The 25,700-nt window shown below is 41.1% G+C and overlaps 1 protein-coding gene across 2 annotated transcripts in view; it reads left to right on the forward strand.

Annotated features, from left to right (window-relative positions):
* The first annotated feature begins 2,249 nt into the window (after positions 1-2,249).
* Positions 2,250-25,700, forward strand: part of XKR4 (XK related 4) — a 223,723-nt gene continuing 200,272 nt past the window's right edge. For both annotated transcript variants that reach the window (XR_002467809.4, XM_021555686.4), the window contains exon 1: positions 2,250-3,276. Coding sequence is in view for 1 of the 2 variants with exons in the window: in XM_021555686.4 (XP_021411361.1) it covers positions 2,438-3,276 (839 nt within the window). In the remaining variant the exon portion in view is untranslated. The remainder of the gene's footprint in view (positions 3,277-25,700) is intronic.

The raw sequence follows: 25,700 nt of genomic DNA on the forward strand, positions 1-25,700 counted from the left end.
CAAACTTGCAGTTAAATTAGCTTTATCATTAAGAATTTCTCTGCATCCAAGGTAATCCTGGAATCATAGAATGAATCATAGAATGGTTTGGGTTGAAAGGGACCTTAAGTGAACATATTGTATTATACATAGGTGCTGACTGAATTATTAAAAGATATCTTGAGAAAGAAGCAATTTGTATTTCAAGTCTCAGGCAGGAAAGATCATGTAGATTGTAATGAGAATAAAATACTGGGTTCCAAAAGGAATAAAGTGCAGTAATACCATTGTAACAGAGACTGCATAGCAAATGTGTATTATTTAAGAACCATTATGTGACAATGTAATTAAAAGACTCTTGTGTGATAACATGCAAAATAACTAGTCAAATTAGTTTCATGAATGCTTTTCACCTTCCAAAGTTTGATTTTTGTGTGTTCAGCACTCTGAATACTGTAATGCGTGCTGCAGTCTTTTCTTGAAATCTGGAGTATATATCAGTAAAAGCTAATTTCCGAAAGGCAATTTTATACTTATCACGTACATTTAAGAGTTAGAAGGCAGATTTCTCAGCTGTCCATATGACTTCTTCTGTTTAATTAATGAAGTTAAAGGGACTATATTTAGTCACAGAGCTTAATGTAACACTACCCTATCAGTCTCACTGTCATTCCTATTAAGATATTCCAGCAACGTGGCTGAACAAACTCACTGCTCTATTTTAAGAAGGGAGAGGGCACGCTCATAAAATATTGCAGAGGTTTAAAAAAAAAAAATTAAAAAGGTGAAGAGGTCAATTAGTTGTTCATCCCGTATGGTTGAAGATGCAGGAGCACAGAGAGAGCGAAAGGGCCAAGGGTGGGCGGTAAATGCGCTCCTACCCCGCCAGCAGCCCGAGCCCTGTGATTCCCGTGTGACTCTCGGAGGCCGGATGCTGGTGGCCTCCCGTGACCGGGTAGCCACCGTCCACTTGTGTCCCCCGCCGGGCTCCGAGGGCGACGGCTGCCGCGGGCCGCCCGGGAGAGTCTGTGTTCCGCGGCTGAGAGCGGCGCCGGCTCCGCCCGGGACAGCTGCTCCCGACCTCAGCTGCTCCCCAGCCCCGAGCTGGGAGCTGCCGACGGAGCCGGCAACTGCTGCCGAAACACTCGGGTGAGCTCTGAGGAGCGACCGCGCTCTGTGAGTAGCCAGGGCTGCGAGAAAAGGGGCGGGGAGCGGTGAAAGGCGTCGTGAGTTCGCCTGGGGAATTTTACGCCTAAAATACGATTTCTCCAGGTGGCGGAATAAAGCGGTGTCTCCTCACCTTCCCCCGAACGCCTCTGAGGCAGCGTGAGTCACGGCACAACCCGAGAACTGCATCTCGCAGCAGCGTTTCACAAAGTTAGGGAAGCGTCGGCAGCGCTTCCTACGGGACGGCCGGGACAGCGGCCGCCGCCCCGCGCGGGACTCGCCGCGCCGGGCGCTCGGCGCGGCTCCGCGGTGCGGGCTGGTCCCGCTGCGCGCGTCGGGCGGCACGGCGGGGCATCGCCGCCCCTAGCTGCCCCCAGTCACCGCGCTGGGGCGGCAGCGGCGGCGGCTCCCCCCGGGGCCGAGAATGCCCGCTCGGAGGGAGAAGCCCGGGGGGATCCCCGCCCTCCTGGCCGCCCCGTCCGCACCCACACGCGTTCCGCCGCTCCATCCCCGCGCCGGCGGGGCAGACGCAACCCAAACTATTCGGAGGACACCGGAGATCGGCAGCGGAGCCGGCGGCAGAGCCGCGACCCCCTGCTCCCGCAGTCCCGGCTCCGGGGCGAGCCGGCCACACCCCACCTCTCCCCGCCGACCCGCTCGCTCGCCGCCGCCGTGCACACCTCCCCGGGCCGGGCAGCAGAGACACCGGCTCCCCCCGCCGCCGCAGGGCCGTGCTCCGCACCCTCGGGGCAGCGCCGCGCCCTCCCCTCCCGGCCGCCGAGCGCCCCCTTCCCCGCCCCTGCGCCAGTGCCGGTGCCGGTGCCGGGCGGGGGGCGGTGGCAGCGAGGGAAGAGGGATGAGGTCATCCTCTTTCCCGGCGTCAGTCAGCTGGGTGGTGGCGGCGGCGGGTGCGGGCGGAGGCGGGCGGGGAGGCGGGTGCGGGATGAGCTGCTCCGGGCAGCGCAGCCCTGCCTGCTCCCGGCTCGAGCGGAGCGCGGCGGCGGCGGCCCCGGCACCGCCGGCCCTCGCGGAGGCGGCGGCGGGGCGGGCGGGCTGAGCGCGGCTCTCCGCAGACAGGCGGCGCTGCGGACGCGGCCGCCGCGGAGGAGCCGCCCGCGGGCGCGCAGCCCGGCGCGGAGCGGGGACAGGGAACGCGGGGACCGGCGGGTCCGCGGCGGCGCAGGGCGGGAGGCAGGAGTCAGGAGGCGGAGGAGGAGGAGCAGGAGGAGGCGCGGGATAAAGGAGCCCTCGCTGCTCCCGCTCGCTCTCCAGCGGGGCTGAGAGAAGCATCATGGCCGCGAAGTCGGACGGGCGGCGGAAGATGAAGAAGGGCGGCGAGGTGGCGTTCACGCCGCTGCAGAACTCCGAGCACTCGGGCTCCGTGCAGGCGCTGGCCCCGGGGCTGCCCGCGGGCGCCGGGCCGGGCGGCGGCAGCGACGACGATGAGGCGCCCGGGGGCGGGTGCTGCAGCGGCGGCGGCGGCGGGGACGGCTCGGGCGGCGGCTCCCGGTGCTGCTGCTGCTGCTGCAGCGGCGGCAGAGGAGGAGACGGCGGAGGGGGCGGTGGCGGGGGCTCCCGGGGCTCGGGCGGGGGCTCGTCCTCCTTGTGCCTGCGGCTGGGCAGGGAGCAGCGGCGCTACTCGCTGTGGGACTGCCTCTGGATCCTGGCCGCCCTGGCCGTGTACTTCGCGGACGTGGGCACCGACATCTGGCTGGCGGTCGACTACTACCTGCGGGGCCAGCGCTGGTGGTTCGGGCTCACCCTATTCTTCGTGCTGCTGGGCTCCCTCTCCGTGCAGGTCTTCAGCTTCCGCTGGTTCGCGCACGACTTCAGCACCGAGGACAGCGCCGCCGCCGCCGGGCACTGCCCCGCCGCCGAGAGCAAGCTGCTGGTGAGCAGCGGCTCCGCGGCCGCGGACATCGACGCCGCTCGCCCCAGCACGCCGCAGAGACAGGCGTCCACCGCCAGCAAGGGCAACGCCACCAACAGCAGCAGCAACAGCAGCAGCAACGCCGCCGGCAGCGGCGCCGCCGGTCCCCGCGCTGGCGGCGGCCGGTCCGCGTCCTGCGCCTTCTGCATCTGGCTCCTGCAGTCGCTCGTCCACATCCTGCAGCTGGGGCAGGTCTGGAGGTGAGGAGCAGGGCGAGGGCGGTGCGGGGCTGGGGGCTTGAGCCCCTGGCGACGGGGGAGCACGCCCGGCCGCGGGCGGGACTGCGCCCGGCGAGCGGCCGCCTGCCCCACCTCGGGGTTCCTCCTCGGGACAGCGGCCCCGGCCCTCCGGGCCGTCGGGGTGACCGGGCTCCCGCAGGGCTGACCGGGCGCGGGGTGCCGCGGGGAGTCCCGCCGGGTCCCGCAGCGTCCTGTGCTGCACAGGTGACCGCGCCGGGAAGCGCCCGGCTGCCTCCAGCCCGCGCAATGCCAGGTGCCTAGAACCACCTGGGAAACCTACGCCGGAGACTCGGTAAAATAAGGGAGCCGGTGGGGAAAAGCGGGCATACCCCGGTAATGCACATCTCCTGGTCTCCTCACATGCGGCCAGCACACCGTTGCCGCTAGCAGGGAACTTCACTGTCAGTGAAGTTACTTTCCCGTAACGCCCTGATGCCGTGTTTTGAGACTTATGTGTACAAATGCTGCGAAGTCATCTCCTTGCTATGCATATCCATTCTCTATATACGTGATATATTATAGGAACATATTCTAAATCAAACTTTTGAGTGGCAGTTCTCAAAACCATCTGCAAGTGACATACTCTGTATTATGGAAAGGATGTGCTGAAGTGGGTTGGGAAAGGCAGTTGCTGGAAAAGGAGATGACATCATAGTTTTCAAAAGTAAAGTTTGCCTTCAGGTTTAGCAGTTTCTGGGGAAGATTCATATGGAGGCTGAATGCCCTGCAAATACATTTAATGCTGCCTGAAAAGTGCAGAGTTCAGAAGGCATAGTGTATAAAGAGGTAAAACTTTCACATAAAATTTTGGAAGATAGATGCTCTGTTGAAGAAGGTCATGCAGTAGGGCAAGTGCACTAAAGCAACAGTGGAAAATACTTTCTGTGTTTCTTGTCTGATGCATGGAAAGAAATTATGTCATCCTTCTGTTTTGGAAACACTTGGGACTTTTCACAACTACTTCATTAGGGAGTTTAATTTGTTTTTACTGTAAGCTTCTAATGCTGGCACTTTAAATATCTGTCTCATCCTTTTGGGCAGAGTCTGTCTTTTTTGCTCCATCAGCACTGTATCCAGCTCAGTTCTGAATGTGGCCCTTTAGCATCAAGGAGTCCAAGTGCTGCTAGATAATTGACCAAAGATCTTGGAATGCCACAACTAAGTACCTTTCGCTTAACAGAGTATTTGGTTCATTGTAACAAATTCAATTTTCTAAACTTGTGAAGCTAGCTAAAAGTTACAGGTGTGTTCATATTAACAATTACATGACTAGAAAGGGAAGAATATTTTGAACAAAAAAATGATGCTTTGTTTCAAATCTTGAATGCCTGTATGCTCCTTTATCTTCTACCCTCTACTTTGTTTAGCACAAGTTAAGGACTTTCTGAATGTGATGGGTTTTTGTTTTTGTTACCCTACAGAGAAAGGAAAGTGACTACAGTGGCTTAAATTGTACTTAGAAATTCATGTTGTTATTCATACATATAAAAGTCAAACAGTGTGGATCATGCTGAGTGATAGAGAAGAGAGTTTTACAAGGTCTGGTGTCACGACTCTGTATTGGAGAACACAAAGAGCAGGGAGGGCTGTGGGTGGAGCAGGGTGGGATCCAATACTGTACAGCACTTCTGTCAGATGAGGCGTCTGGGGTTTAAAGCTCTCTGGCTGCTTGCTTTTTGATGAAGTACAGTGTCTTTTAACATAATATTTCCTCCTTGCAAAAGCACCTAGTCCTCTATAGTTAAAATTAGATGAGTCTCTTTTGATCATATGTAGCTTTTCTTCATGTTTTATGTGCAGCAGTGTAAGACTACTGGAATGTTAAACTGATGAGGTATGTTAGGACATTATTTATGATTTAGCCTGTTACACTTTTATTTTTTTCAGTGAAACAGAGCCGTCAAATTGCCTACTTGTCAGTAACTTTGTAGTATTTATTTACAGTTTTCCACAAACTTAGAAATTATATGGTCAGCAGTATGGAGTGCTTCACATCAGCACTTCATAATTGATTAAAGTGGCTCCATTTTAATTCTCTACATATATTCTTGATTAGGGAGAGCCTTTGGAGACAGCTACAGCTAATAATCAGTCCCAAAGAGAAGAGGTCACATCAAACCCTGAGAAACTCTGTACATAAGCATGGTGTCAGAACTAACATGATCTGTAGAAATTTTCTGGAAACAGCATCTCTAATCGGGCACTTAATAGTCCAGAAATTTTACCCCACTGTGTAACATTGGCACTGCCTTGAGAAAATAGCTCAAGCTATTTAGGCTGAAAGATGATCTAAAGTGTTTTCCAGTTGCCTGTGTTTGGAGACTTAACTCCTCCTTTGACACAGCTGAACAGACCGTGCTAAGCTGCCTGTGTGAGCCCCACAAGTGCACACGTGCTGGGGTCACCATCCCAACAGGTGACACAACCTGTTACCCTTTGTTCATTATGTTTCTTCTTAGCTTTCAGATTTTTCCTTCTATTTTTCTTTTGCCCCTGGTTAAAGCTCTCCTTCAACTACATTTAAATTTTCTGTTACTTGTTGCAATGAAACTCCCACAAGTAAAAATGACAATAATATATCTGTCCTTTATAATGGAATGAGGATAAAGTTTGCTTGTGCCTGATTCTCAAGCTACTGAAATTGGTGATCATTTTGTTTTCATGTGGTATTTGTTCTATTTTGTCTTCTCTTAAAATTAATTGAATCCTGAGGTCTTCAATTTTCCTTTGTTTGTCCCATTGCCAAAGGTTTTGGGGGCAATGGTGTCAACTGCTTGTTTAAGGAAGCCATCCTGAGGAAAGAGCAGTACAACTGACAATCTCAGTGCTCTTGCTATACTTGAATTAAATAAAAAAGTTGTAAAAATGTAGTTTTAATGATTAATTCTGTCAGAATGACTTTTAACATTTTCAAAGCTTTTCCTCTGAGATTAATTTTTTGTTTACAAACATACTGAAAGCCAGATCATTGAAAATTATTATGTGTTTATTTTAACTAAAATGTGCTAATGGGAAATGAATGAGGTCTTTAATGTGATATGGAACAATTCTAGAAGTAAGCAATCTAAAATTACTGAAACAGTTTTTATTCCTTGAGTGTGAAAAAGAGGAGCTGCAGGAGCAGCTAAGCTGCCAATTAGTTCTGAATAAAATGGTATTTTTTTTTCTTTTGAAATTGGTCTAACTTCTCCCCAAAAAAATTTGGAATATCAAATAGTTCATTTTTGAAGAATATATATATATACATATATATATATTTCCCCTCTGTAGTTTGGCTGTTCATGGACTTCCTGATAGCAGTGTCCACCTTTTAAAATTCCAGTGAAATCTCTGAGGATCTGCTTGCCACAGCAGAGTGCAGGAACTATGCATTTTTTAGCAGCTAATTTCATGGTAAAATATGATCACTGATGACATTCTGCCTTGAGATAGATACACATGTTTCCTTATCCTTGCTTCTGGGGTGTTCTGCTGTTTACCAATATTTGGCCATGGAAACCACACTTGGAGCCCTCTTGTCCCAGGGAGGTGCTGAGAGAGATCTCTCTTATTAGTAGACTCTGGGGGGGTAGGCAAGACACAGGGTGGTTTGCACAAGGAGGATGCAATACACAGGTTGTTTCTATCCCACGGAAAGGAAAAAATGAAAGTGTGTGCTTTTAGAGTCTGTAAGGAGCTCTGTAGTGGTATATAAGCCAGTAGGATTCAGATGAACTGTTGCCCTTTGAGCCTGGCCTGAGAGTGTGTAACCACTGCCCTTGAGCATCCCTTTGGTTCACTAAACTTCACAGGCTTTGCCATGACTTTCAGATTTTGCTCTGGATAGCAGAACCTTGTGACCAGATGTAAGACATCAGAGCATTCATCTGGCATCTGTGGAGCTTAAAAAAATTAAAAATTTTAATTAAAAAAAAAATCTGGCTGAAGTCCCTGTGGTCTGGCAGGATTCAGAAAGCCATGCTTCTGAAGCTGGGTACAGGGATCCTGTGAGCAACCCCTGGGAGGAGTGTGGGGTGGGAAGTTGAGTGAACAACAGGAGGAGACTGGAGGACTTAGTGGACTTAGTGGTGCCTGGATAGAAAGAAGTGGCTCTCTGAGACATTTCCTGTGCCTTGCAGCAGGGTGGTGTGAGCAGGCTGCTTTGGTGCTTGGGAGTTCCCACAGTGTCTGTCATTTTGTCTGACAGGCTGCAGTCATAGTGCCTGAAAGGGAACTGTCATGTTTCTGTAGCTAACAAAGCCAGAGGAAGGGTGAATCATTAGAAAGAAAAGGACTGGAAATTACCCTTTAAAATTATTTCTGGATAGCTGAAGCAATACTGAGCTAATTAAGTATATCCCTCACAACAGAGTAAGGGGGTTTGACTGAGACTTCCTAGCTCTATGGGAAACCACCTAGAGAAGGAGGAGGACACACCAAGTTACTTACTTATCCTTCCTGGTGGCATTGTCCAGGATCAGTGTCTTTTCCTAAGTGGATCCCATTCCCTGAGAAATGATGCTATAGATTGTCTATATCTGCTTGTGTGTAGTACAAAGAAGCTGTTATTTTCCTCATCCTTCCTGGTTCTTATTCAGAAAAAAAAAAAAAAGGAGCTGGAGCAAGGTTGTAAAGGCGATGTCGGATTCTGAGACCAGGGTGAGTTGAGATTTCTCTGGTGCCCTGTGGAAACATTTTTCACAGGTCTGGATCGTCTGCTAAAGAAATGTCATTGCTTATGCTCATAAGCTTCACTTCTGCAATAACTTGACACTTTTAGAAGTAAAAAAAAAAAAAAAAAAAAAGGAAAAAGGGTGTCTGCTCTGCATGTGAGAAATCCTGATGACTTCTTTATGTGCTCACCACTGAGCATGACTGACACCCTAAACTGGAAGGGCGAGCGAGGAAGTTCAAATTAAGAAAAGCATTATTAGTCTTAGCTCAACTCCAAACTTAATTAGGTTAATTTCTTTTTTGCACTTTTGGTCTACATAGTAGTTTTTGACACTTTTATTCAGTAGCAATGTAGGAGTTTGGTGTAGTTATGTGGTCAATAATTCCAGCTGCCACTGGACTTCACGCTACGATGTGATAATATCTCAATCTGACACCAGTTTTTCTCACTGTTTTGAAATCTGCCAGATAATTTGTCACATGGAGTCCAAATTTATGAATCATAACCATTTCCTAGACAAGATTATTGCATATCCTCCCCATCTGTCTCTTAGTGTAGTGAAATGCTGCCACTCAGCAATGCCATATTTCTTTTCTTGAGATACTGCAGTGCTTGAGTTAAGATCCTACTGACTAACTATTTTGCTTGCTGTGTCTTTAGGTCTCAGGAAAGGTTATGGCCTGTCAGAAACAGGAAATAAAGTTGTGGATTTTTTCCCCTCTCAGCAGGATTAGAAGGGGCAGCCCAGCCTGTAAGTGGTCTGACCACATTTAAACTTTTGGTAATCTATTCATCAAAATAAATATTCAAAAATTTTTACTCTTTTCATTCCCTTTTTTTTTTTCCCTTTATTTTTTTCTTCTCTTTTCTGAAGACAGTGATATGCAGATAAAATCTGTGCCTTTCTTCTTTTTTTTTTGAAACACAGGAGTGAAGCTTTACTATGTTCTAAAAAATCTCTTACAAGTCTGCATACAAATCAGATTTGGTATTCAGTTTATTCTAATAACCTTAGCTATGTGTAAAAGATGCTGATGTACTTTTGAAGAAAGATAGTGTACTTTAATAATTAACATGCATTCTCTCTGTAGAGAATATTTATCAGTTACATAAGTTTTCAGATTTTCAAAAGACCGCTTAAGCACTGATTTCTGATCACACAACTGGCTTAGCAGGAAAACTAATATTTTATACACAGAATGCTTTCTAGAAACTTATATAGGAGAAGAATTTATATTTGCCTTTTTCCAACAGTGGAAAATTGGTAAGATTACAGGGGTTTGTGTTTCAGAGGATTTGATGTCACCATATATAGATATTATTTTAGAGTCCTCTGGTGCTGTGAACAAATGACTATATGTACATTCCATGAATTCAAATAAATGCATTACATCATAATTTGTTTCTAAATGTTATAACCTTGCAGAAGGTTCTTGCAACCAGATGAAGGGGTTTTTTTTTGTTTGGTTTTGGTTTTTATTGTTAAAATTTCTGTTACTTACATCAGAGAAAGTATTTATTTCTGAAAGGTCAGTTTGTATGGCCACATCTCTTGTGGGAAAGCAAGAACGTGTAACATCACAGCATAATCTGTAGCCTCAGTTATCCTCCTTCATTCTTTAGGTTATTTGCATCACAGTTTAACTTGTTCAGAAGAGTATTCTCCTTGTCAACTGGCTTAGTCATTGATATTTGTCCATAAGAACTGACTTGGCCACAAAGATACAAATGTTCTAATAAAACTAAAATTAAATCAATTCCTCTGTCACTTGGTGTTACCTTATTCTTCTGTCTCTCTGTTCCAATTAAGTAGCTTTTAATGTATAGCAGATAAATCACAACAGTGACTTACATTTTCAGTAAACAGGTTGTTTGGGAGGAATTTGTCAGGCGTAGACAAAATCAATAGCTCTTTTACTTGCACTTAAAGAAGAAATTTTTGTTTGCTAAAGTATATTTACAAAGTGGTACCTTTTTTGTCAACTTTAGCACAGCTGTCAGTTGTATGCATTATGTTGAGTGAATAGAGGCGTGGAAGGGGCAAACAGGCTATAAAAAGAACCACTTTGATTTACTTGATTTTTACAATGAAAAGAGGCTACATGAGGGAGCATGTAGAAAAGGAAGAAGGTTCTGAAAAGGCATGGGAATATCAATTAATACTCCTAACTATGTACCTAACTCCAGTTGGTTTCCTTTCAGGCACTGATCAAGGAGGAATTGTTTGAATAATTTCCTATGTGACTGCTTGAGAAACTGTAGAAGCAGGCAGGCAAACAGAAAATTCTGGGAAAATCCACACTAAAAATATTAGATACACAGAGAAAATGCTAGATAAACTCTGACTGCAGTGAGTAGTCATCTGAACAATGATAAATAAAAATGGGAGATATCAGTCTGGAATAAGCTGACAGGAAAGAGAGTATTCTAAAACATCTTTTCATAAATTGTAGAATTAAAAAATAATAGGTCTTGGGTATATATTTTTCCAAGAGGTTTTACCTGAATTTTCTGACAACCATAACATGAATTATCATCTCCCTGTGGGCTCTGGTTGCTGAAGTGGTTTCTTATCACTCTCCTTCTCATTCTGTTTCCCTGCCTGAATGGCTGAAATGGGTTATAATGTACTTTCTCCCTAAAGATAAAATAATTGCTATTTTCTGTTAGTATTTTCATTACCTTTCCTTTGACAACAAGCCTGTGTTGCTCAGTATGTTCATGGTAAAAGGCTTGTGTGGCAAGCCATATAAATCTTTTTGATTGGCAGGGATAATCAGTGGGGGTGGTTAATGTTATCAATCACAAATGATTTGATGTCACGAGTTGGAACACATGGAGCAAGACTGTTTTATGGGGTGTTTCCAAAGGAATTTTAGCAAGCAATGATATGACAGGTATATCTACTTTTTGTTCTTCTAAAGGTGGAAGGTGTGACTTAGATGAGACTAATGTACAAAGGATGGTGCCAGAGAAAGATGCAGATGTTTTATGGTAAATAAAAAGTGAATTAACCTACAGTTGGATGGACAGTTTTCCTTATCTCTGTCAGCAGTTATATATCGGATTGGTTTCTGCCCTTAAAAATGAAGGTTAGCTTTGCCAAAGTTTTCATGTAAACATCTGATGTATTCCAGGATCCCACCAACTTCTTTGAGTGACACTTTCCCATGGATAGTACATAGGCGCAGTAGATTACTTCCTGCAGGACCAAGGAAAGTACCTTTAAATATCAAGCACCAGACATCAGCTATCTGTAGCAAGATCTATACATGCATAGAAAGCAATGAAAGCCACTATGCTGATATTTTCACATTTTAATAGTGGCTTGTGTGGAATGATAAGCTTTGTCATTATAAATGTGTGTGGGCTTTTATCTAAAGGAAGGGAATGGATGCAGTTGTGTCTTTTCTTATTATTCTTCAACCCTAACCTTTATAGTCTCACTTTATATGGAAATATTTATGTGAGATAGATCTATAATAGGAATTTGCTCTGAAAGCAGAATTTAGATGTTCTTCAGGCATATAGACCTGAAAAGATGACCTAGAAAATTTGGCCTAGCAGCCTTGTAAGGAAAGCCTTTTTACTGTGAGGGTGACAGAGGAGTGGAGCAAGCTGCCCAAAAAGTTTGTGAAATATCCTTCTTTGCAGATATTCAAAACACGCCCGAATGTGATCCTATGCAACTTGCTCTGTGAACTTGATTTAGCAGATGTCTTGGACTGGATGGTCTCCAGAGGTTCCAGAGGTCCCTTCCTAGCCCAAACATTGTTATTCTGTGATTCTATATGAAGCTACGTGAGGAACTTAAACACAACGGACCATAATATTCAACTTGAAAGCTGCCTAAAGGCTTGTATTCCTGCCTTTTAGCTGTGTTCAGAACCTCCCCAGCACACACAGCCTGAGTTCCTCCTCATTTGAGCCCACTGCAAACCAGATGCTAGGCTGCAGTGGCACCAAAATCCCTTAGTGGATCCAGTTGGCAAGTGTTTAAACCTGCTTTATGAGCAATGACAAGCTTATATCCCCAACCAATATTGCAGACTCAGCCTTGTTTTATAGTACTGCAGAAATGTCCTTTGTGATTAGAATATTTGCTCAGGTTTTAGGAGATTTGAGTCCGCTGCCCTTTCCAGCTGTGAGGTGTAAATTCTTGTCTCCCTGATTGGTTTCTGCGCTGATGCTTAGGCAAGGCTGGATGGGGACATTCCCTGCCCTTCCTGCTGGAGTTGTGACATAACACTGACAGAGAAAGGTCATGTTTGTGAGGCCACAGAAGAAGACCTAATAAGGCCTTGTAATGAGATCAAAAACAGATTTCCCTTTCTTCTTTACAATTTAATTTTTTCCTACCTTTTTCCACCCTTTAACCTTCTCTCTCTTACCCTAAAAGTACACTACCAGTATTTCTGTTTACAAACATTCATAGTTCATGTATAGTATAACCACAAAGAGCACCATAATACAGATTTCCATGAAAATGCCTGCTTAAGCTTGTAGGAGTAGCTCCAGATTAACTGAATTAGCTGTAGGATTAGTTTATTCATTTTTTTTTTCATCAACCTTTCTTTGTCATCTGTAATCAATCTTAGAAAAAGAGATAGAAGAAAGTTGTTTTTGATGTATGCACCCTGTAGTTGTTCTACAATTTTTCTCTGCCATTTCTTGCAAAAGTGAATGAAATAACAATTATAAAACTGCAATTTAAAAATTGTTTGAGTTCCTGGTTCTTGCTCTGAGTTGATTTCCTGATACCATTTTTGTAGTTGATTTTTATCAACATAAGCAGAAATTTTGTGGCTGAAATAAAACCCAATCTTCATGTCCTAGCTTCTTATTTCCCAACTCACCTCAAGCTCCACAGCAAGTGGAGCCCAGCTTTTCAGTATGTATAATTTTGGTTGTCTTTTGGCTGCCTTTATTCTGTGTTTCACAAATTAAGAACTGTAGCTCCCCTTTACTTAAATGGAGTGGAGTTTTTTATATTATTTTTTCTTAAAAGAGAAGGATATTTAAAGGCTCAGTTTAGGTATTCAAAAGCTGAGTGCACTTCTGAAGATGTTATTATTTATTTATTTATTAATTATTTATTTATATTTGCAGTCTAGTCTATGGATATTATGAAAACTTATTTTTGTAATATACTTTGAGATATTCAGATGGAAAATGATCTAGGTAGAAACAATTCAAAATCAATTATCATTTCAATGTGTCTGTCAAAACAGGTTTTAAGTTAAATATGTTGAAAACATGAGCATCTTTCTATAGTGGAGAGTATTGAGCAATTAAAGTAAGATTTTTATACTTTAAAGATTTCTTTCCACAAGGCTTTATGCTTATTACACCCAGAATATGCTATATAGCTTAAAAAAAGTTCTGTCCTTCACTCCATTTCCTTCACCTACTACTTTTGTTGCTTCAGGTTAGCTTACCCCCTTATCTTTTGAGCTCTTTTCCTTGTTTGTTAATTTGCTTTTTAAGCTGGATTCAATATGCTGTGGAAAACTGTCCTAAGGGTTAGGAATTTTTCTAAATTAAGTGGAGGAGCTAGAATCAACTTCAACCTTAAGCTTCTGAGCACCAGACATTTCAGCTTCAGAAACAATGATATGTGTGGGTGATAGCAGACAAATAGGTTGACGATAGAGCATTAGCATAGTATTGGTGGAAACTGGACTAAATGCAGAATTATTGAAAAAAAACATAAGTGTAAACAGAGCTCATAGAATATTAAATGGATATGTTAAGTAAAGATTTGGTACTTGTAGGAGATTAACCCAAGTGAAGCCAAATACAGTGCAGAGGATAATTAATGTGGCAGAGAGAGCTCAATAATAATGGCTTTGAACTTTTACAATTGTGTGTTAATGCATGTGTCAAAAGGAAGGATTGCATTTACAGTCAACAACCATTTGTTAGCAATTTTTACCACACAGGCAAATTAAGAACTCATGATAACATTGTATGAAAATTACCTTTCTGAACTAAGGGCTATGTTTAGTCCGTAAGTATGTTATTAATTTTATTTTTCTGTACCTAAAAAATAAAATTTTGGGCATGTACATTTTTCTATAACCTGTCTTCATTCTCTTTGTGTCACTTCTGTGGAGGAGCTACTCCATTAATAATCTAATTGGGTTAGAGAATTAATTACTTATTGGGAGTGTTCTCTTCGTAGTTGGATTAAATCAAGAGAGCTTCTGAGAAAACTAGCATAGAGTGCAATATAAGTGACCCATCAATTCCTGAGTTTTTCTCATAAGAGGCTTGCTAAGCCCCTGATGGTTGGTTTGGAGAAGAAGAACATAAAATCCAAGGAACTGTGAAGAGTGTAGTTGAAATGGGATTGTTCCCTTGTCAGTTTGTACCTGTTACTCATGTGCTGTCAGGTAGACTGAGAATTCTGGCTTGTTTTGTGAGTTTATGGATGCTTTGCACTCATCAGTGGAAAAGTATATCTCCTGTAGAGAGAGAATTCCGATCTCCTGACCAAACTGTGAATTGGGCCATTGAAGGTTCTTCAAGTGGGACTTACCTGAAACAGCCCAGAGCAGTCTTTAATCTTTGTGTGCCCTCTTGTCTTCCAGTAGAGCTTAGTAACAGCTTCCAGCCTCACCCATGTTGAAAAGGTGGCAAGCTGAAAGAGGGCTCTCCTGTTCCTACAAAAACTTCCTACAAAAGCAGGGGGATGATATTCTGAGCAGGTGTGGGGATACTTCTGAAATAGAAGTAATGAAGAGTTGCTACTACTTCTGGTGGTTTAAGTGCATGTTTAAGATAGAGGAGTATTTGTGAACAGGTGCCTTTCATAATTAATCCCAAAATCAATTTCAGACCTAGACTCAGTCCTTTTTCTTGAATCTAGTTCTCTTTACACTGCCCATATCTTTATTACACACTGTGCACTCACAAGGGAGTCAACTCATTCTCTGCTAAGAACCGGAATTTTTATACAGGTATATCTTTTATTAGGACAGGTGTATGGAATACCATACTGCATCAGAATTCATCTTAATTATCATTAATTCTTATGTTGTTTTTACAAATGGGAGACTTATAAAACAAAAAAAAACCCCAGAAATTATATTTCTATATCTTTCTATTTGTTAAATATCAGGTACTCTGATTGGCTTTCTTGAAGTGCAGAAAGTATTCGATGGAAAGAATATTTTGAAAAATGTTGAGTGTCACCATAATTAAGTGTACTTCAGTAATGACAAGAAAAATTTTCCTAATGCATTCTACAGGTGGGAAATGGAGATGCATTACATGAAAAAACCCATAAAATTTCAAGTTTTTAATGTAATGCTATGTCTTAAAGGATTTTAAATATCCACAAAATGATTCATTGGGCTTTGAAACAATCGGAATTTACATAATCAGCGTGTATTAACACAGGATATTTTCAATACCTCAGCAAAACCTATACTCTTAGTTTTTAATTTTATATCAGCACCTAAGGAGAAAATATGGCCAGTAGCTTTATTTGACAGCTAGCACTAATATAGGAGTCAAATTTAAAAGGACACTGTACATACCCATCATCATAAGAAAAACCTTACAAATTTTCTTTTGAAGTTCACTTATGAATTCAGTTTGACTGTGTTAATGACTTGTACTGATTTCTTCAGTTTGAGCATTATGAGTCCAAATACTTATGGAAGGTGTATTTTAAGCCTGAGTGCCAGAATATTAATCAAAACCTTAATTACTTATTCAGTAGTAATATTCACAATTCATATGGGTCTTACTTAATTTCATTACTCATCCAATCAAGGATCAGAAGCAATGACATATGATTTAAATAGCAAATTGTTTTGGATATTTCTAATTAGTAGGAACAAAGGATTGGTTATCAAAGAAATTAACTTTGGCACCTTGAAAACCAAGAATAACCTTGAAATAAGAATAAACTCAACATTCATATCTGTTCATAGAAAATTTAATAAATGTTTTCATGCATGCTTACTATATATAAACAATTTGCAAATAAATAAATGACAGAAATATCATAGAAATATGTCTTCTAATGGCATTTCATAAATCATTCTTTGGAGAATTCTTCATGAACGGCAACCTTAATAGATGTGGAGAAGACAGCCGGATTTATGCTCATTTCAAGCAATTGTTTTGGGTATAAATATTGCCACTGTGACTCAAGAATGCATCTTATTTTGTTACCACATCTTTGAGTAATTAAAATCTAGTTTGGCCATAATGGAGAAAGTCTCCCACTGGATTTATCTTACTATGTAGGAGCCTGTCACTGCTTCATCTGTGCTTTCAATTCCCCATCCTCAAAACCTGTGAAGTCTTTTAAGGGGACAAGGCTTTGAAAAGTCTGCCTGCAAACTTGAAGGACCAGTGGGAGAACTGGGTCCTTCTCTCTGTCCTGCTGTCACTCCATGCTCTGCTAAGCATCCTTCATCTGCACTACAAGCCAAAGCTCTTTGATTCTGTGATCTACCACTCATGATGCCAGAGGAAGGTTGCTCTGTGGCTCCCTCGAAGTCGTATTTCTATGAGCAGTGCTGGATTCTAAAAGCAAGGAAGCACAAAGCCATGGGAATAGTTTAGGAATGATATTAATTGCCATCACTGAATGTATATGTACCTGGGATTTGTTGCAAGCAATTTCCTTACACAGGCTGTCCCACTTTATTTTTTATTTTTTTTTTAACATGAACATATTTTTCACCTATAGATTTCACAATGAGAAGAAATCCATGACAAAATTAGGTAGAATCTTAGAACTGTCAGTCGTAGAAGTATCGTTAATTTCCTTTTTCTCTTGGCAAGTATTTTTATCATATTCAAGCATTAAGCTCTTAGAGAGAAATAATGTTCACTTCAAAAGCCACTTCCTCCTCAATAAATAATTCAGAATCATAGATTGTTCATGAGGAATTACCAACACACTAGTAGTAATTTAATATACCAAGCAATCGCTCTCACTTTAGCCTACATATGATTTAAATAGAATATGACAGTTTAGGGTCTCCATCTGCCCCATGGCATGTTGGAATCAAAGTTGGCAAGTGGTTGCAATATTCTCATATCTTCTGAAGAAGTGAATGAAAGTTGCATAATTCAGAGAGGATTTCCTAATTACATGCTAAATCAGAGTTTGCTTGCTTGTGTTCTGAATCCAAATTTGTAGTCCAGGACCAGCTTTAAAGCATGTGAATATTTTCTCTGAACATTGTTAACTAGCATCTCACAAACTTGTCACTTTTTTTTTTTTTAACTTGTTATTATTTTGAGGCAGTGTTTCAGTATATTTGTTACCTTTGATTTATCCCATGGGTGAAAGGCTGAACCTACCCTTCCTGAACTGTCTGACACATGGGATCCATCAGCTGAGGACAACATGCTTTCTGGAAATTATACCTCTTTTGCTTTTTCAAAGAGTTGGTTTTCCCTTCCATTCCCTCTAGTACTCCAACACCACTGAGTGTTAGTTACTGGTTGAGCAAGATTTGTTTTTCTCACAGTCATAAATAACTGGTGAAAAAGAGACAAATTCCTTCTCACTCTAATGCTTTTGCCTGTTGATAGAAAAATGCAAAACCGGTAGTATATCAATGGCATACATATCATGTACTACTAGAACTGTCATATCTGAACTCAGATTGGGGCTTCTCTTTTCATACATTGCTTTTTCTGGAGTGGGTCAAATGTATTGACACTGGTTTCTCACAGATTTGGCATAAATTTTCTTCTGTTTTGACTGAATGACAGTAAGCACTCCTAAGAAGGTTTAGGACTATAATCATTTAAACCATAGCCATTTGTCTTCTATCCTTGGACATGGGTTTGTATGGAAGCAAGGGATGCCTACAACCAAGAAATGTTAAGTACAATGCTTCATTTTATGCCTTTGCCCTTTGTGTTCTCTAGTCTGTATCTTCTAGAAAGCCCTTTTTTAGGTAGCCTTCTATCTATGACAGATATAAAGTGAATTGTAATTGTCTTGGTGAAAAGAGGCAGTCCAGGACTGTATTTCTCCAGGAAAATAGCAGATTGAAATTGAGACTGAGGAGTAACATGCTTTCCCGTGTTCTTGTGAAGAAAATAATTGCCCTTCAAACTTCGACAGTGCTCTTCAATTCATCGGCTGATAAGGTAAAAAAATAGCCAGGATTTCTCTCAGAACCTGTTTGCCTACAAGGAAGGCTATAGCTGAGTAATTCTTTCTCCAAAGTTCCACTACAGGCTGAATAGATTTAGGAAAGATTCCATCTTCATAAAAATCCCTCCTTCCTGGAGGAAGGGTAAGGCCACAGGTTTTGGGTCATTGCTGTGAATGCAAATGTAATGCTGGTCTTGTTATTTAACTTCCTGGTTAACCTGGCCTTTCATCAGAACTCCACCAGGGATTTTCATTTTGGAGACAGTTTGCTGATCAAATGGCATGCATAGAAGGAGCAAGGAACATTAGGTCAGTGACATGTAGAAGTAAGGAACATTAGGTCAGTGGTGGATGTATTTCTACTTTGATTTAAAGTGTCTTTAAGATGTTCAGAAATGTCCTTTATGTTCCAGTGGGATAAGAGATTGGATGCATGATGGAGCACTGGTGATCAGCACATAACTCAGGAGGCGAGGGGATGTGTTTTGAAGCATCAGCTGCTATTGTGCAGCTGGTTAAAAGAGACATCTAAAGATGTATTCTTCTTGTCTGACTTAGAAGCTGGTCTCAGGTTGCTACTGACACACCTGGAAGAAAAACTTCAAACATATATCTATTTGTATAAAATAGGTGCAGAAGGAGGAAAATGGGGAAAATCAGGCTAGAAGAATGGATCTAGAATTGTTAACAGGAATTTGGTTAGCAAAAAAACTCTAAGGTTTTCTTAACCTTAAAAAAGTGTCAATGGCACACTGCTCCGAGGATGGTGCTTGATCTGCCCAGTGGCTGAATGTTGTCCACAAGGAAAAAGGTGAAACATGGATACAGACCCATCAAAAGCCTGTGCAAGAAAAGAGAATAAGTGGAAACACCTGTTCAGGACTTGAATCATGTGAATTCATGATTGGAAGTAGGGACTTGTATGTTGTAGCTAGCAAGAAAAGAGAACTGAAATTAGTGACATGCTGGTATTCTACTGAGTATTAATGATATGATAACTTGAAAGAGTGGGATGAGTGTGTTTAAAAAGTAATTTTTTAGGAGGTCTGCAAAGGTGTTTTACCTGGCCTAGCATTGGACTGCTGGAGTAGTGTTGTGAAAAGGGAAGGGATTCCAGAAATCTTATGAAAATCTTATGAAAATGTTATCCATTGTGGGGATTTAAACTGCTTGAAAGAATCCTGGAAAGTACAACATATTAGTAACCATCATAGATGTTTTCATGTGGAGTCTAAGAGTCTTCATCAAGTTATTAATGTATTAGGATGTGTCACAGTGTTCTGTTTTTGATGGGGATATTTTAGAACTCTTAGAATTTCTCAGTAAGGAATAAGGACACTATGGAAGACTGATAACACTGAATAACCTTCAACAGCATGATGATAGATAACTTCTAAGTTTCTTGAAGAAATAAAGTTGTTACATGATTTGCTCTGTTTTATTTTGTTTTCCCAAAAGAGCAAAATTTTATAACTGAGGCAATCGGCTAGTAAGATAAATTTGCTCCTGAAAATAAAGAAATTATAAATTTCTTTGGAATTGGTAATACTAACACTGGGGGAATCTCAACATCAAAAAAAGAGAAAAAAAAAGGTAGGGTATAGCCCTTAAACAAAGTGTGTTTTTGCAACACCATTAGGAATCTGTAAATAATGGCTTGCCACCTTGCCTCCTTTTATTTCCGAGTTGTTTAAGCAGCACTAAGGCTCAGAGGTCAAGAGGTTTGGAGATAAAAGTGAGACTTTCTAAAACTAAGCTGATCTGGACTTTACAGAAAAAAATATAGCAAAACACTCTTCAGCTATGTAATAGGGACTGAAAAAGGAAGACAGCTGTAATTTTATGAGGAGGGATATTAAAAACAATTTAGATAAACTTGGTGATTTCCCTAATTTTTCAGTAAAGACAATTCTATTATCATAGTGGTAAAGGGAAGACAGATAATGTATATGATGATAGTAAAACAGAAATAACCACAACTGCAATGTAAGCAACAGTAAATGAGGTTTTCTTAGAAAAATCAAAGGGAAATAACAATTCCAATTCCAGAATACTGAAAGGGCTGGTGAATTGCATCTGTGTTTTAAATCTGTTAGTATAAATGTAGCACCATAAGACTGGAGAACAGCTACATATGTAGGAAGCTGAGAAATAAAATCCTTCATTAACTATCCATCTATGAGTAAGTGATAAGTATCCTTTCCTTTAAAAACTTTTATAAAGACATACAGTTAAAGGACAAGGGGGGAAGAAATAAAGTGTGACAGGGTTTACTAAAGATTGGCACTGCCAGACTGAGCAGGGAACTTTCCCACTACTTTACTGAATTGTACAGCAAAAGGAAGTGTGTTGGATGTTTTCTGTTCGACAAGGAAAATTTTGTAATGTCTCCTGAAAGTTTTCCGTAGAGCAGGAAAAGAAGAGGAATAGCAACAGACTGTAGAGTATGAAAGGAATGAATTCAGTGGCAGGCGTGTTTAATTACAACCAATGGAGCTGATTTATGAGGGGCACTGTGGCCACAGCCGTGGTTTTGCTGAGTGACCCAAAGCTCATGGCACACTGAGAGCTCACATGCCTGCTGTTAGTCTCTTCTTTGACAGCCTCTCATCCAGGAGACATTTGTCTAAATCACTGCATTACCATTCTGCCAGAATTTCCAAATTATAGCCCTTTTTGTTTTCAAAATTCTGAATTTTATATCAGATAGAAGTTTGCATTTCACAGCCTAGTCTGAGCATACTGGGATTTTGTTTATTCTCCAGGCATGATCTGAACAGATATAAAAAAATTGCTGGTAGAAATACAGTCAAAACTAATTGAGTCTTTCTGCAGTTTAATTTTGCTCCACAGAGATGTATTGTCACATGCTATGAAATCAGGGAGTTTAAAAACTTCAGAGTCAATGATTAAAGCTTCCTTTAAACATCTTCTCAAATAGTATTTCAGCTTGTATATTTGTGGCATACCCTGAGACCACAGTTAAACTGGAGCTTTCCATATGTTGTGACATGCCAGAAAATCTTGCTTAGGCTTTGCTATGACAATATATCTACAGGACCAAGTTTTTTCAATAGGTACAATATTCAGTTTAGATACCTAGTTGTGGTAAGGGTTTACTGGCTGCTCATCACCTTGGAGCATTCAGGTGTTTAGTTCTGCTTCTGCAAAGTGATGGAAGAAACTGCTGTCATTGAAGATTGAGTAATTTTATGTCATTTAGATCCAACATGTAGGGATAAACTACTCCAAACAAAAGCTAGCTTGGGTGTTTTACTTGCCCATGTGCCTCATACTTTGAAGGACTGCCTGCTTGGGGCTTTAGGGTACTTTTATTAGTTCCTGTGCTTGTGAGTTTTGTGTGTGTAAAATTTTGTAGTATCCTTAAATTAAAATGTGGAAATAATGTCATGTTACTGTGGAAATATCTTTATTTTAATTTTAATACTTTGAAACATTTTTACCTGCTGCTACAGAATAAGCATGACAGCCTGAGAATGAGACTAAATGTGAAAAATAATGGTATTGCATCACTGGGCCAGAATATATATTTCTTGTCTGCAATTGTAATGACATAGGTAATGTCAAATAGTGTTGAAGAACTTTCTTTAGAATGTGTTCAGTAGTGTTTGTTGACTGCTTCACACTAGAGCTTTTCTATCCTCAGATGTGGATGTGTTTCCTTTCCCTTGTGTTACGTAAATCTAGGTTCTAGGTGATTCAGAAACTGAGTAAATCTGAAAAATATGCTTATGTCTGAGCCTAGAATGCCCTCCCTCTTGTGCAGAGTGCCCTAAGTAATTAGGTAGTACTTTACTGAGTGTCAAACCAGTTTAAAGTACAAAAGGTGAGTGGGCACATTACCCTGCACGTTGGTCTGCAGGCAGGGGCACTCCTGCTTTACAATAATGTGTGTGACTCCTTTAACCAGCCTACTGACTCCAGTTCAGAAATTCACAAAGCACATAGTGTCTTAGTCAACCTAGGGGGAAAAATAAAATATAGAATCAGGCCATTAAGTTGTATAGTAAGGTTGCTAATAATAGTTGCAAAAGGGATTACTCAATCACTGAGAGCAGTAGAGCAGTGGAACTTTTTTGTATCCAAAGAGTTGGTATTTTTGTTTGGTGAGTAATGCTTCAGCAGCCCTCACAGTGAGATGTGTACAAAGCTCTGGTCCTACAAGCACCATGCCACCTGTGCTAAGCAGAAATATAAAGAGATGAAGAATCCGGCCTGTGCTCACTAAACTCAGACAAATCCAGTCACATGAGTAAGGCAGAGAAATAGATGACTAAATAAATCAAGTATTAAGTGTGTGCAATGTGAAAAAAAACATTGGGGTTTACATTGCTTCTTTTTCTTGGTTTTTTTTGGGTTTTTTGGTTTGGTTTTTTTTGTGGGTTTTTTTTTTTTTTGTTTGTTTGTTTGTTTTGGTTTTTTTTTTTTTTTCTTTTTTGGAAAGGTAACTATCATTCATTCAGATACAGCAGATATTGTTGGACCAAAAGACCCAATTATGAGTAGACATGAGGCACTTTGAGTGGCAGATTAGTTTGCCCTGTTAAACCATCCAGACTTGTACAGTCTGCTGATATTCTGTATTTATATATTTGATCTTAAAACCAACTTAAAAACTTTAAGAAGTCAACAAAACTTATTCCAGTTCTGCTTTATACTAGTGAAATTTTGCTGAAAAACAGGACACATTTCAATAGTGAGATTAGCTAGACTGTGAAATATTACCCCTCAGGGAAGACGTAGGAGACCAGTTGCATGGATCATTTAAATGCAATTAGAAAAACCAGCAGAGGATGGAGCCAGGCAATTCCCCCTCCCTGCCCTCCTTTGCTTCCTCCCCAAATAAGTTTGAAAAATGTCATTTGGGGAAATATAATGGAGTCAGGTTGAATTTAGCATGTAGTTTTGACTGAGAAGGGACAAATTTGAAGATCTTTTATTCTAGTAATTTTGTGAAAATGCCTGCACGTTAGGGAGGAAAGTTTCATGCTAAAAATGCAACTCGTCATTTTGAAATTTGGTGCTTTCATTTAGGAATTGGGTCATGCTTCTTCCAGATTTATGCAAGAGCACATAATTATATTTTTCTTTTCCTGCTTCTTTCCTTCTCCAACATGAGATTTTAATTAAGTTTTTGGGGTTTTTTTTGGGTTATCACATTCAGACAATGAATCTGTTATTTGCACAGTTCTAGAATGAAAAGTCAGTTTCAGGCTGATAGAAGGACAGATTTTATGTTTTTTCCTGGGAGATCTCTTTTGTTTAGAGCCTGTGATTTACAGGTAGAGTTGGCTGTCTCAGCTTAAGTAATGCCTTTAGTAGCTTTCAAGTTTGATTTTTCTGAAAATCTGGTGATGTGTATCAACAACTTCAGTTTCAATATGAGGTACATTTTTGCATTTCCTCTCAGAGTTAGGGTTTAAATATGTAAAATTTGGTGCTTAAAGCTAAAGCAGTTCTAAATAGAAGTAAAAGTGTGATAGACCAAGAGAGTTTTTAGTGGCTCTTAAGTCTTAGATTACTTTTCTGGACAGGGAAGAATTTTACCCATTGAGCTCTGGAAGGTTTTCTCCCATGCATCTTCCATTGTGGATGTCAAATTCTCTGACAGATAGGGAAAAATTGAAACCAGTGAGGCTTCATAAAAATAAGAATTTTTGGGGCTACTGGGACTAACACTGCAATATTTAGCAATCTATTTTGAAGCAGCAGATGTATAATTTGATATACATAACTTCATTAATCATATTCATATTTCTTTCTTAAATGGTGATTAAAAAGAAGTACTTAGAAATAAAAGTTGTCCACAAAAGCTTGGTTTTGTCTCATTACTTCAGAAAGGTGATGGTTTCCCCCTTCTGTTGCTGTCTGTTGTTAATTAGGGATGTAGAGATGGATGTGTAGAATTAGGTTGCACATAATCTCATCTGAATATTTAATCATAAATGATTAAGATGAAGATTTATAGCACAGATTTTGACATGCTGGCTGATAAAGCAAGGTTAATAGAGCTATATTCTCTCCAGTTATGGATCGTCTAGGACAGCAGGCAAGACAATAGTGTCTACAGACATTAGAGGGCAACAAGATCTCCAAGAATGTTCTTTCCCTTCTTTATTTTTAGAAAAAAATTCTGATTGTCTGATGTAATACTAGAAAGGTCCATGAAAGAAGATTTAAACAGAAAAAAAGCAAAATGGAAAGGCAAATTATTTCCTAATGAAACATACAGCTGTGGATTCTAATAAAAGGATTACAGCAGATCTGTTTTGTTTGAAAACTCTAGATGTTATTTGACGGAAAAATCTGCTAATGTGATGACCAAGGTCACATATTTTCCTATCCTGTCTAGTTGTACTTTTTTGGATTGAAGATTACTGAGTTGCATGTTCCACATGCTCTATGGAGTATAAGACCATTGATGTCTCCATGAGCTGGGGATGGTTGCATGCATTTGCTACACAAACAACTGAAAAGTTATTAGGAAGTGCAGTAGTAACACAGTTATTAGTACATTTTTAATACAATATATTCTCTTATAATCTCCCTAAAAAAAGAATAATTGATTAAATATAACACTGCTCTAGAGGACCTGAACTGTCATTAGATAATACTTGATTTGCTGGAGGAAGAACTGAGATAAGTAAAAATATGCCACTGATTAAAAAAAAATTGGCAGGTATCATGAAAATTGAGCATCTACATCCAAAATTCAATCTGAAATTCAGTTCAGACACTATCTCTCTAGGAATGTTCTCTCTGGGAACATTTTGGACATCTTATTCTAAACTACATTTTTATGACTAAAAAAAGAAAAAAAAAAAAGGACCTGTAGAAATATCTCAGCATTAACAGAGTTGGTCAGCTTGTTCTGGGTCACCATAGCCCTGCCAAGGATCTAGAAATTAAGAAGTGTTCCGGAAATCTGTTGTGAGGATGCAGTGAGACAGAGAGTCAGCAAGGTTGCCAGTGGATATTTCTGGGATCAAAACCTCTGAAATCATGAGCTCAGGTGCTGTTTCAGGTTCTGTGGTACTTTGTGCAGGTGTAGCACGTGCCACTGATCACCTCATGGCTGTGTCAGAATGGGGCTTAGGACAGGGTACCCACAAGCAGCAGCTTTGGCCAAAGTGTATTACCACTTACGTCAATGAGATTTTTACCAGAGCCTTTAAAATGAGAGCTAGGAGATAGATTGACATTTTTTAAAATCTGTGGTATGGGGAATTCATAAAGACTGAATTTATTCTAGGAAACCTAATCTTGCATTCAGCTTGGAGGAGGGATTCTCCCCCAGGAGGGGAGTTGATGGCAGAAGATTGGTTATAGCTGCTTGATGCTTTGAATTATCGCCCTGGAAGAGCCCATCTCCTCTGCTGCCCGTAGGAGGAACCTAAGGAGTATGGGAAAAAGTCAGGCATTGTATATATCTCCCCAAGTGGCTTTCCCTGCTGTCTTCCTTGTATATTTCTAGCCCTGGGCTGTTGTTGCTGTCCCTCTCTTGCATTTCCTGATATTCCTCCTGCCTACCCCTATCATTCTTGTACCCTGTTACCAGAATAAAGGTGGGGG

Source organism: Lonchura striata, chromosome 2 (genome assembly GCF_050655825.1).
Source record: "Lonchura striata isolate lonStrDom1 chromosome 2, ASM5065582v1, whole genome shotgun sequence".
Classification (NCBI taxonomy): domain Eukaryota; kingdom Metazoa; phylum Chordata; class Aves; order Passeriformes; family Estrildidae; genus Lonchura; species Lonchura striata.